The sequence below is a fragment of the Rhincodon typus genome, chromosome 7, assembly GCF_021869965.1.
Source record: "Rhincodon typus isolate 14 chromosome 7, sRhiTyp1.1, whole genome shotgun sequence".
Lineage (NCBI taxonomy): Eukaryota > Metazoa > Chordata > Chondrichthyes > Orectolobiformes > Rhincodontidae > Rhincodon > Rhincodon typus.
The window spans coordinates 53,322,827-53,336,371 of record NC_063338.1 but is presented as its reverse complement, the minus strand read 5'-3'; the positions used below and the strand labels follow the sequence as shown (position 1 = coordinate 53,336,371).

The following is a 13,545-nucleotide window of genomic DNA, read 5'->3' as shown; positions in this document are numbered from 1 at the left end:
TGATGCTGCCTGGCCTGCTGTGTTCATCCAGCTCCACACCTTGTTATCTCAGACTCCAGCATCGGCAGTTCCTACTATCTCTGAGATTTATTAGGATGTTGCCTGGGCTGGAAAGTTTCAGATACGAAGAGAGACCAGACAGATTGGGGTTGTTTTGCTTTGAGCAGAAGGGATTGAGAGGGGACATGATTAAGATGTATAAAATTACAAGGGGCATAAATTGGAAAGGCAGAAAGAAACTGTCTCCCTTAATGGAGGCATCAATGACAATGGGGCATAGATTTAAGATAAGGAATAGAAGGTTTAGAGGAAGTTGAGGAAAAGGTTTTTCACTCAGAGGGTGTTGTAACTCATTGTCTATAGGGGTGGGCAGAAACCTTCATAACATTTAAGAATATTTAGATGTGCACTTGGGATACCAAGCATACAAAGCAATAGGCCAAATGAGATTAGAATAATTAGGTGAGTATGCGGATGCGATAGTTTGAAGGGCCTTTTTCTGTGCTGTACGTCTCTATAAATCTACGAAAAAAAAAAATGAAAGAACTGCGGATGACCCTGCAGCCCTCCGGACTCAATATTGAGTTCAATAATTTTAGGGCCTAAACTCTCCCATGTCCCAACCCCCAACCCCACACACCAGGCCCTGTTACCACAGAGCCTGCCATTACACACTACCCATTATTAGTCACTAATAGTGCCCATTAACAGCTAATCATCCTCCCAGCCTGATCATTATCAACACTTTGTTTGTCCAACTGCTCGTCTCTCTCTTTAGGCTCTATCCTATCATTTACTCCTGACCCCATTCCCCCTCCCCCTTTTTTCTGCATATAAACTGACGTTTTCCCAGCTACTATCAGTTCTGAGGAAGAGTCACTGGACCCGAAACATTAACTCTGGTTTTTCCTTCACAGATGCTGCCAGACCTGCTGAGCTTTTCCAGCCACTTCTGTTTCGTTTCTATAAATCTATGACCTGTTTGTCACAGTTCTTGATTTTGACACCACTACTGCTCTGTTAAGCTATAATGCCTTCCCTTGAGCAGCAATACGATAACGGTTTTTCATAGTTCTTGCTAATCAGCTAAATGGCAGGAAGAATAGTATAGAAAAAAAATCTAATTCTTGGTTTCAAATGCAAGGATTCTAGAAAATAATTTTTAAATTAATTGCGAGAACATCAAAGGAGAATATTTAAAGATTACCTCTACTACATCTTTCTCAACAGACATTAACATCTCTTGCAAAGGTGATGAAGGAATGTTGGTATCATAATCCATCAGCAAGACTAACTGCCCTACGTATTAGAAAGACTTTGACCAAAATTGACAGCTCATTTGATAAGTTTAAAATGGACCGTTGATTATTCAGTTTCCTGAAGATTGTCTATTATCTGTGCATCTACAAATGGGAATATAATGGAAGAAAAATAGCTTTCTGAAATGCTTCTATACAATGTTCAGAAAGTGCTGGAAATACGCAGACTGTTGCTCAGAAACTGAAGATAACATGATTAACATTTCACGTCAGATCCTTGTCACGACTCATTTCAGTTTTATCCACCATATGATTATTTTTGGAACATCTTTTGCTTTAAGAAATTAAAATTGCAGAAGTACAAAGATAGAAAACTTGCAAGACTGTGTAAATAAAGCACATCCGTTTATCTGGTTAGTACGTAACCAGAAAGGAAACTGAAATTTTAAGAACTTCTCACAGAAGTAAAAATAAATTTGGGGGTATTGAAAGAAAATATTCTGTTGTTCTAAAATCTTGACAATGTCCACGTTTTGATTTAATATTTATATTCAAATGTCATAGTCATTGTGGCCTTTCATGATTTATTTTGCACTGGTGACTTCAGTTTTCCTTGTATGCACTACATGTTATTGTTTTAGGTGCATTAAGACCTTCTAACTAGCCAAATTATGAATTTTTATATGATATAGCATCTATCTGGTGGTAATTACATATTATAGGCAATCTCCACCTCGAACTAATTTCTTTAAATATTGGTAAATGCTACATGCACTGTTAACCCAAATGTTTTCACATCTACCTTTCCGAATTTGAGAGTTATTTATTGCAATAATGCCATTGTTTTTCATAATTATGAAAGGATACTGCAGTTTTTTTTTAATGGATAGATTATTGATCTTTTTCTGTTTCACAATGTTTACATTTAATGTGGTGAGTATTCTGCCTACAGCATTAGTTTATGAACTACAAAAACCTGTTTTTTTAAATTCTTGTATTTGTATATTGTAAATGCTTTCACAGAAGCAAAAATAATTCATCTACAAGTTGTGTAACCTTACATATCAGTGAAATGCTGTGTCACATTTTTTTGGAATGTGAAAACGTTTAGTGGTCCAAGGTAAAATGTACATTGTGAACTTTTACAGAGAATTAACTACTGTATTTGTGTTTTAATCTATATTTTATATTTGTATAATTTAAATAAAACATTTTATAAGTGCAGCCACGTGTTCTGTTTCAGTCGCGTGGGATCCATGGTGAGTTATCAAGTTTGATACAAAATTGGCTTGGTTGTAGAAGACAGAGGGTGGTTATGCAGGGGTGTTTTTTTGACTGGAGTTCTGTGACCTGTGGTGTTCCACAAGATCAGTGCTGGGACCTCCTTTGTTTGTAATACATCTACAAATGATTTAGATGAAAGTGTAGGTGGTCTGATTAAGTCTGCAAATGACTTGAAAATTGTGAGATGTTGCATTTTGGTAGGGCAAATCAGGGCAGGATTAATACACTTAAGGTCCTAGGGAGTGCTGCTGAACAAAGAGACCTTGGGTGCAGGTTCATATTTCCTTGAAATTGGAGTCACCGGTAAACAGGTAGTGAAGAAGGCGTTTGTTACGCTTGCCTTTATTGGTCAGTGCGTTGAGTATAGGAGTTGGGAGGTTCATATTGAAGTTGTACAGGACACTGGTTAGGCCATTTTTGGAATATGGCATTTAGTTCTGGTCTCCCTGCTGTAGGAAAGTTGTTGTGAAACTTGAAAGGGTTCAGAAAAGATTTACAAGGATGATGCCAGAGTTGGAGAGTTTGAGGTATAGGGAGAGGCTGAATAGGCTGGGGCTATTTTCCCTGCAATGTTAGAGGTTGAGGGGTGACCTTAACAGAAGTTTATAAAATCATGAGGGGTATTGATAGGGTAAATAGTCAAGGTCTTTTCCCCAGTATAGGGGAGTCCAAAACTAGAGGGCATAGGTTTTAAGGTGAGAGGGGAAAGATTTAAAAAGGACCTAAGGGGCAACTTTTTAACTCAGAGGGTGGTGCATGTATGGAATGAACCGCTAAAAGAAGTGGTGGAGGCTGGTACAATTGCAACATTTAAAAGGCATCTGGATGGGTATATGAGTAGGAAGGGTTTAGAGGGATATGGGCCAAATGCTAGGAAATGGGACTTGATTAATGTTGGCTATTTGGTCAGCCATGGATGAGTTGGACTGAAGGATTTGTTTCCATGATGTACATCTCCATGACTCCAAATAGCATGCTTGCCTTCATCGGTTGGGACATTGAGTATAACAAAGTTGGCAAGTCGTTTTGCAGCTGTATAAAACTTTATTTAGGCTACATTTGGGATAGTGTGTGTAGTTCTGGTCGCCAAACTATAGGAAGGGTGTGAAGGCTTTGCAGGCAGACGTTTACCAGGATGTTCCCTGGGGGTTGGAGTGTATTGGCTGCAAAAAGAGGTTGAATAGACATGAATTTGTTTTTGCTAAAGCGTCGGAGACTGAGGGGTGACTGGTACAAGTATATCAAATTATGAGGAAGTCAGAAGTCACATGACACCAGGATATGGTCCAACAGGTTTATTTGAACATGATGAAGGAGCAGCGCTCCGAAAGCTAGTGATTTCAAATAAAACTGTTGGACTATAACCTGGTGTCATGTGACTTCTGACTCTGTCCACCCCAGTCCAACTCTGGCATGTACACATCAAATTATGTGAGGCATGGCGTAGATACTTGGAGGGGGGATGGTAGAACAGGGGCATGAGCAAAGTTTAAAAGGCATTTTGACAGACACATGAACAGGCAGGGAATAGAGGGATACAGATTATGTATAGTTAGATGGGATGACATTATGGTCAACTCAGAGATAGTGGGGTGAAGGACCTATTCCTATGCTGTACTATTCAATGTATCTAGTATTTGTTTCTTTAATAGTATTCGTTACAGCTATTTCCCTAATAGTTTGGATTTTATGATTAGCAGTGAAGTGTAAGTGCTTATCAATGACTGAAGATTTGTGACGTCTGGAGTGAATATCTCCTGTCTTGATTGTCAGTTTCAACCTGGTGCCGAGACCAGGGAATCCCCAGCAGTCCAGTAACGATAATGTAATCGAGCTAGGTAAACAGTCAAACAGTCGATCACGTTGAAGTATTCTCTTCTCAATCAGGAAGTGAAATGCATTGGCTTTCTTTCATGAATTAAACATTTTACAGAAAATTAAATAACTTATTCAGATATGCACATTGGATTAAGATAGAAGCTGAGATGTGATTTTTAAACTATAATAGATATTTGTCAAATATAAGATTAGTAAGATGGGGGTTTATTAGTAATTATGAGCTTAGGAGACCATTTGAAAACTAAAGTACACCACCCTAAATTACCAAGTGAAACTCCCTTGAGGACTTCCTGGCCTGGCCAGGAAGTTCACCCCATTGCTGGAAGTGTCTGGGTGTTTCAGACTTTGTGTGTCATATTTTAAAGGCTACTTGGGCAGATCTTTACTCACGTCCAGCCTGTAGCATTGTTGGAGCCTGAGTTAGTCACTGCAAATGTCTCGGAGGAAACACAAACTGCTCCCAATATTCAGTGATCCCTTGTTAGTGATTGCCAGTGATTATGAAATCTTGGCCAGGTAAAATACCTGTTTATCAACACTTGAGTTTTCAATATTCCTACATATCCTGCCATAGGAATTTCATGTGCTACTCAGAATATCTCCTTACATGTGTCTTTGAAAGAAGGGAGGTTGTCTTCTCCAGGAACGGCAGTAGGATGCCCTCCCATCACACCCCAGTGCACTGGGTAAGGTACCAAGCATTCGAGTGCTAATGGCCTCACTGAAGGAGGTGGATCCAGTGCAGGAAGATCTTCCAAGCTGCAAGCTGTTCCAGTACAGTTACACTACTGGCATCTACCCGACAATGTGGAAAATTGCCCAGGTATGTCCTGTACACAAAAAGCAGGACAAATCCAACCCAGCCAATTACTGCCCCATCAGTCTACTCTTGATTATCAGTAAAGTGATGGAAGGTGTCATCAACAGCGCTATCAATCAGCACCTGCTCAGCAATAACCTGCTCAGTGACACTCAGTTTGGGTTCTGCCAGGGTCACTCAGCTCCTGACTTTATTGCAGCCTTGATTCAAACATGCACAAAAGAGCTGAATTCCAGAAGTGAGGTGAGAGTGACAGCCCATTACATCAAGGCTGCATTCGACCAAGTGTGACATCACGGAGCCCTGGAATCAATGGATATTAGGGGACAAACTCTATGCTGGTTGGAGTCATATCTGGCACATAGGAAGGTGGTTGTGGCTGTTGGAGATCAGTATCTCATCTCCAGGACGTCTATGCAGGAATTCCTCAGGGCAGTGTCAAGGTCCAATCATATTCAGCTGCATCATCAATGACCTACCTTCTATCATAATGTCAGAAGTGGAAATGTGTAATCATTGTTCGCCAATGTTCAGCACCATTTGCAACTCCTCATATACTGAAGCAGTCCATGTTGCAGGGTTACAGGAATAGGGTAGGGGCGTGGGTCTGGGTGGGAAGCTTTTTGGAGGGTCGGTGTAGACTCGATGGGCTGAGTGACCTGTTTCCACACTATAGGGGATTCTATGATTTTATGACTCTATGTTTAAATGCAACAAGATCTGGACAATATTCAAACTTGGGCCGACAAGTGGCAATAACATCTGTGCCACACTAATGCCAGGCTATGACTATCACCAATAAGAGACAATCTAACCACCGCCCATGACATTCAATGGTGTTACCATCACTGAATCTCCAAGTATCAACATCCTTAGGGTTATCATTGACCAGCAACTCAACTGGACTCATCACATAAATACAGTGGCTACAACAGCAAGTCAGAGGCGATGAATACTTCAGCATGGAACTCACCTCCTGACTTCCCAAAGCCAGTCCACCATCTAAAGGCACAAGTCAGGAGTGTGATTAAATACTCCTGACTTGCCTGGATGGGTGCAGCTCCAACAATATTCAAGAAGCTTTATGCCATCCAGGCCAAAGCAGCCTGCTTGATTGGCATTACATCCACATGCATCCAATTCCTCCACCACTGACACTCAGTAGCAGCAGTGTGTATTAACTACAAGATGCACTGCAGAAATTCACCAAAAATCACAGACAACACCTTCCAAACCCATGACCACTTCCATCTAGATGGACAAGGGCAGCAGATACATGGGAACACTACCTTCAAGTTCCACTCCAAGCCACTCACCAACTTGACTTAGAAATATATAACCATTCCTTCACCATCGCTGGGTCAAAATGCTGGAATTCCCTCCCTAAATACCTTGTGGATCAACCCATTAGCAGGTGGACTGCAGCAGTTCAAGAAAGCATCTCACCACCACCTTCTCAAGGGCAACCAAGGATAGGCAATAAATGCTGGCCAGCCAACGATGCCCACATTCTACAAATCAATAAAGAAAGGAAGAGGATGGGTGATCTCCAGTGAAGTAAGTGGTGCATCTACTCATGCAAGCTAACACTTGTGGGCAATGCCAATTGAAGTATGTACTGCACACGCATGTTGCAATGGACCTGCAAGTCTCAGCATATGGAGAAAATTTGCCTCTTCTGCAAGGCCTGACATGGCCATGAAAACTTATAAATCACTCTGCCAATGTGCTCCATCACCAGAGTCCTTCTGGTTTGATAAATATTGAGTTTTTCCCATTTCCTTACACGTATGATATATTTTACAGAACTGCACTAATCCTTATGAAATCTTGGCCAGGTAAAATGCAAATTTATCAACACTTGAGTTTTCAATGTTCCTACAGATTTTGTGCTACTCAGAATATCTCCTTACAAAATCTTGGCAGTACCATTATTTGATGAACATTCAATTCTCATTCCTCATCCACAGGTTTGTGAGGATGTCTCCCCTTCCTCATCAAGACTCAGTATTTAATAGAACAATGCTTAGGCTTAACTTCAGTGTTAGCTGCCTGCGCTAATGTGCATAACTCCAGATTGGCTTTCTGAGCTTCAATTGAAGAAGATGTCCTATCCGTAAAGAAAAATTCTCTGACTTTAGCATCTTCCTGTGGTATTACTTTGAACTCTGGTGATTGTATTTTCTTTAGCCGTTTCTCTGGTCTCTACACATGACAGAAAAACATTTGGAACTTATTTCTGTAACAGTTTCATCTTTTTAACCTTACTTGGACTTTTCTGTGATTATAGGTGAATCAATAACTTTTGTTCGAGCCAAATCATTCCCTTGGAGTAACTTGAGTCAGTCTACAGATAATTTCTTAACAATGCTTACTATTAATGTTCTGGATAACACATTACACTTCAGTTGCACTTTGCACCGTATAACCAGGATGCACTCCCTTCTTATCTCGTTCATTAACATTTTAGCTTTCAATGTACTGTCTGGAAGAACAACTAGATCCTTCTTCAGCAAGATAGTTTCAGTAGCTCCATAATATGATTATGGATTTAGTTGCATCAATTGATGAAAAAGAGGTTATTTTTCCTTTTGACAAAAATCCTTTATATCTCTTATCTACATTATTAGTTTCTCCTGCTCAAGGTGCAATGTTTACCTCCAGTTTCCTAGTTGTCATTAGAGCTGCAATTTAATCCATGATATTTTCCTTAAGAATTTCTTCTTTGGTGCACATAAGAGTGATGCCATTCAGTCCCATTAGTTTTCATGCAATTTCCAGCATTCTGAACAAAACAGTCCCATGTTATTACAATGGAAACACATAAGACCTTGGAATTGATGGTCTACTGGTACTGTTGCTGGACTAGCAATCAAGAGACCCAGGTAGCGTTCTGTGGACCTGAGTCTGAATCCCATTGTGGGGTAATTTGAATTTTATGCTAAAAATCTGAAATCAAAAGTTTCGTGAGAATTGGGCAGGCAATGGTCTAGTGGTTTAATCACTAGGCTATTAAGCCAGAGAGCCAAGTAATGTTCTGGGGAACTTGGGTTCAAATCCTGCCAGCTGGTAGAATTTAAATTCCAGAAAAAGCCTGGAACTAAGAGTCTAATGATGACAGTGAAGCCATTGTTGATCGTCGGAAAAACCTTTCTGGTTCACTAATGTCCTTTCGGGAAGAAAATTGCCATCCTTACCTGTCTGGCCTACATGTGACTCCAAACCCACAGCAATGTAGTTGACTTTTTAACTGCCCATTGGGCAATCAGTGATAGGTAATAAATGCTGGCCTAGCCAGCAATGTCCTCATTCCGTGAATGAATGAAAAATATTTTTAAAAATTCATTTTTGAATGTCATTTAAAAAGAATTTAGGGAAGGAAACTGGCATATTGGCCTACATGCGATTCCAAACCAACAGCAATGTGCTTGAGTCTTAATTGCCTGCTGAACTGGCATGGCAAGCAACTCGGTTGTATCAACTGCTTCAAAGTGTAAAGAAAGAAATGAAACCGGGTGGACACCTGCCATCAAAAGGACAACACAGCCCTGTCAAACCTGCAGAGCCCTCCTTAATGGTGTTTGGGGCTAGTGACAAAATTATGGGAGCTGTCTCACAGACTCATCAAACAACAGCTTGGCATAGTTGCACCTATGGAAATATACCTTGAAATATTCCAGCCAATACCATCACAATCCCTGGGTATTTTCTAATCCACTAGCAGGCCAGAATCAATAGAAATAGTGGCCTATCAGTGTATAATTGGGAAGGAGTTGACCTGGAAGATTCAAATTTGATCCTAGACTCTATAAAGTGTGATGGCACCAGGTCAACATGGACAAGGAATCCTTTTGCTGATGACCATATTCTGAGCTACCGTAGTTGAAGATCCTTCGCTGTGTGGAACACCAGTTGGAGGAAGTACTAATGGTGATAAGAGTCATGAACGTACTTTGGATGTTGGACTTCAATGTCCAAGAGTGGCTTGGCAGCTTCACCACTGACAGCTCAAATCCTAAAGAACATAACTGCTAAACTGGATCTGAGACAAAGTGCAGGCTCTATTTTGAGGATACAGTTCATTATATTGTGTGGAATGATAATTATATGTAATGATTCCACAGGGTGTCATTACTAAACATGTCAGATCCCAGAATGAAATCTGACTTCATAGACCATATTTGTTTCTTTTCAGTTTTAATAAGGTGATCTTTCACTGAAACACAATTAAGCAATGCTGCAGATTTGGTTTTAACAATATAAAAAGAAGTTTACTTTGTGCAATAAAATGAAAATCAAAATGGAATAAAGTGAAATATTTATATATAATACAAGTTTAAAGATTTATAAACAGGTGGCAAAATACAATATCAAAAGCACACATTTAAAGTATTCACACTGGAGAGAATTTCCTTCTCTTTCACATCTGTAGGGCTTAATTTAACTGCAGCTTCAGGTTCACCATTTAGAGAATCTGATAACCTCTCCCTGGAGCCTTCAGCTTCAAATAACTCATTCAGGGTTGCAATTAAATACTTCTGCTTTGGAACTTGCAACCTAAACTGCTATTTCTTACAGTTCTGAACAATCAAATTTCGTCAGGACAACTCTTTCACACATCCAACTTCAGATAAAACTTCTGTAAAATCTGCCAAGCTGAAAGCTAAAAGCATTTTCCCAAGCTATGGATGTTTCCTGTAATCAAAAGAAAATGTACAATTTTCTAATGTTAAACTCTGTCCACAGGTCAACTCTCCCAATTATAACAAAGCCATATTACAGACCAGGTACTCTGTACCTTGCAATGTTTCTTAAAAAAAATCACCATGGCTACAGAAACATTTATTAGTTTATCATTAAACACCTTCAGACACGCAAACCCAAACCTACAAGCCACTAGCTCAAATCTACAGTCCAAAATAAATGATATTAAAATTTGGATAAATCATGAACTTTACACTGTGCTAACTGGGATAGACTTCAAATAGATCTTGCAACTAGACTGGGCTTCACTGAGGTACTTTGGGCCACCACCAGCAGAATTATACACAATCTGCAACCTTATGGCCTGGCATATTCTCCACTCTAACAATATCAGCAGGTCAGGGGGTCAGCCCTTGTTCAATGAAGAGTGCAGGAGGGGATACCAGGAGCAGCACAAGATATACCTAAAAATGAGGTACAAACCTGGTGAATCTATAAAACAGGTCTATTTTCATGCCAAACAACAAAGCATCAAGAGGGCTACATGACTCCATAACCAACAAATCAGATCTAAGCCCTGCAGTCCTGTTACATGCAGTCATTATGGTGGTGAACGAATAAACAACTCATTGAAAGAAGAGGTTGCATGAAGATCTGCACCCACAATGCTGGGGGAGCCCAGTACATCAGTGCAAAATATAAGACTGAAACATTTACAACAATCATCAGCCAGAACTGCCGAGTGGATGATCCATATCAGCGTCATCCAGTGGTCTCCAGCTTCATGGATGCCAGTCTTTATTCAATTTGCTTCACTCCATGTGACATCAAGAAATGGCTGAAGTTAATGGATCCTGTAAAAGCTACAGGCCCTGACCACATTCAGCAGTAGTGCAGAGAATGTGTGCTCCAGATTTTGCCGCACACCTAGTCAAGCTGTTCCAATATATCTATAACATGAGCATCTATCTGACAATATGAAAAGTTGTCTAGGTATGTCCCTTACACAAAAAGCAAAGAAATCCAACACAGCCAAATGCCGCCCATCAGTTTACAGTAATGATCAGTTGAGTAATGGAAGATGTCATCAACAATGCTATCAAGTAGCACTTTCTCAGCAGTAACCTGCACACTGATTTCCAGCTTGGGTTCTGCTGGGGCCACACAACTCCTGATCTCATTATAGCCTTGGTTCAAACATGGACATCAGATCAAACTTTCGGAAGGGAGGTGAGAGTGACTGCCCTTGATATTAACAACACATATTTCTGGGCCAATGGGAATCAGGAGGAAGACTCTCCGCTGACTGGAGTCATACATAGGTTTGAGGTCAGTCATCTCAGCTCCAAGAGACCACTGTAACAGTCGCTCCAGGTAGTGTCTTCAGGAATTTCATTAATAATCTTTCTTTCATCATAAAGTCAGAAGTGGAGATGTTTGCCAACAATTGCACAATGTCTACCACCATTCACAGCTCCTCAGATACTGAAGCAGTCACTACTCAAATGCAGAAAGACCTAGATATTATCCAGGCTTGGGCTGATAAGTGGCAAATAGCATTTGCATTTCACAAATGTTGGACAATGCCTATTTCGAACAAGACCAAATATATTCATCAGCTCTCAACATTCAATGGCACTTTCATTGCTGAATCTTCCTCAATCACCATTGACATTGAACTGGATGAGATGTATAAATACAGTGGCTTTAAGAGCAGGTCAGAGTCACAAAATTTTGCAGTGATTACCTCACATCCTGACTCCCCATGCCCTCTCCACCATCACAAGGCACAAGTCAGGAATGCAATGAAATTCTCCTCACTTGCCTGGACTAATACTCAAGAATACCTTCCAGGAGAAAGCAGCCCGTTTGGTTTGTACCACATTGACAAACATTCCTTCTTCCATCATTGATGCTCAGCAGCAGCAGTGTGCACTATCTACAATATTTAATGCAGCAACTCACCAAAGGTCCTTAGACAGCAACTTACAAATCCACAACCACTATCACTTTGAAGATCAAAGGTGCAAGTTACACGGGAACCCCACCACCTGCAACTTCCCTTCCAAGTCACTCATGATCTTTATTTGGAAATATGTCGCCTTCACTGTCACTGTGTCAAAATCCTGGAAATCCCTCCTGAAGGACATCATGGGTCAACAAAGTGACAAGTCCCTAGGACCAGCTGGTCTGCACTGTAGGGTCTTAAAAGAAGTGGTGGCACAGCTAGTAGATTCATGCTGCAAGGGTTGCAGCAGATTGGAAAATAACAGGTATAATATCTTTATGCAAGAAAGGAGGGAGGCAGAAAGCAGAAAACCAAAGGCCAGTTAACAAAGACCAAGTTAACACTGTGTGAATTTGAATTGAGTCTGCAGAACAACAGATTGTAAGAATTAGTTAAACATAATGTTGTAACATTATGAATGCATAATCATATATGACTTCAGTTTATTTTCTCTCTCTGCATTCCGTCCAACAGATAACAGGACAGAAATCTCTCCTTAAAACTTTGTGTCTTGTGCAGCAATAGTACTTTACTACTCTCATCTCAGATTCCCTTATATCCTTGCAGTAATATGCCAACTTTACAAAACATCTGTAGTGGCGTGTTTTTAGGTCCATTTTTAAATCGGATAGATTGGTTTTATAAATCCAAAAACAGGATGGCTCTCTTTATGATTTTAAAATCTTTTTACGTAATTTGGATACAAAACCTGAGGTATAGTTTGGCTTGTGAGAGTGCAAAATGGGTGTTAATAAGTCGGCAGTACATTTTACCTGTCTTCTGATTTTTTAAAACTTCCATTGAATTCAGTAAACTGCATTCTCTTATTATTGACCCTCCTGACAGTGAAAAGTGTTTCTCCCTGTCTAGCTTATCAAAAGCCCTATTAATTTTGAATACCTCCAAAAAATCATGCCTTACTGTTCTCTACTATAAGGAGAACAAATCCCAACCTCTTTGGTCTTCCCACAAAACTGAAGAAATTTGTATTGTAACTGGTAACTCTTGTCTGCATCCTCCAATTGTGAAGTTAAAATCAATAAGTTTGACCTTTTGAGAACTAGCACCAGTAAAAGGAGTCGGTAAAATACTAGATTATAAAAGATACAGTTGCTATAGTTTTACCAGACCACAGGGCTCTACTCTCATTAGAGAGTGAGTGAGATGACTGGTGGTTTGACCTGAGGGTCACCATGCCTCAGGCGAGGGGACAGGGTGAGAAGGAGAGTCCCACATGGTAGACTCAGTTGGTGCAGGAATTGAACCCATGCTGTTGGCATCACTATGCCATGCAAAGCAGCCATCCAAGCGAATCAACTCCCACTAGATTATATCATATGTATTTGAAAATCCTACATGGCATTAGCCTACATGTCCAAGACTAGAGGATGTGGGCAATAAATTCTGTCTGTCATTGTTGCATACTTATCAAGAATAAATTTTTAAAAAGTCTCATTTTTTTTTCCTTTTTTGTCTCCATTGGATAGAAACACAAGAGATCCTTTATAATTGAGGCCAATATAACTGTGTGTGATCCAAGAACAAGTTTGATTTATTAACCCCAGTTATCAGGTGCTTGGCTGGAAGAGGATCGATGGCAATGGAGAGGAAAGAGAAAGTTTGAGGAGATA

General features: G+C 40.1%; 1 protein-coding gene across 1 annotated transcript in view; it reads left to right on the top strand.

Moving 5' to 3' along the window:
• Positions 1 to 2,483, top strand: part of LOC109912785 (activin receptor type-1) — a 98,393-nt gene extending 95,910 nt beyond the window's left edge. The window contains exon 10 of the mRNA XM_048599182.1: positions 1,231 to 2,483. Within this exon, the coding sequence (XP_048455139.1) occupies positions 1,231 to 1,365 (135 nt within the window). The 3' untranslated portion in view covers positions 1,366 to 2,483. The remainder of the gene's footprint in view (positions 1 to 1,230) is intronic.
• Positions 2,484 to 13,545: the final 11,062 nt, after the last annotated feature.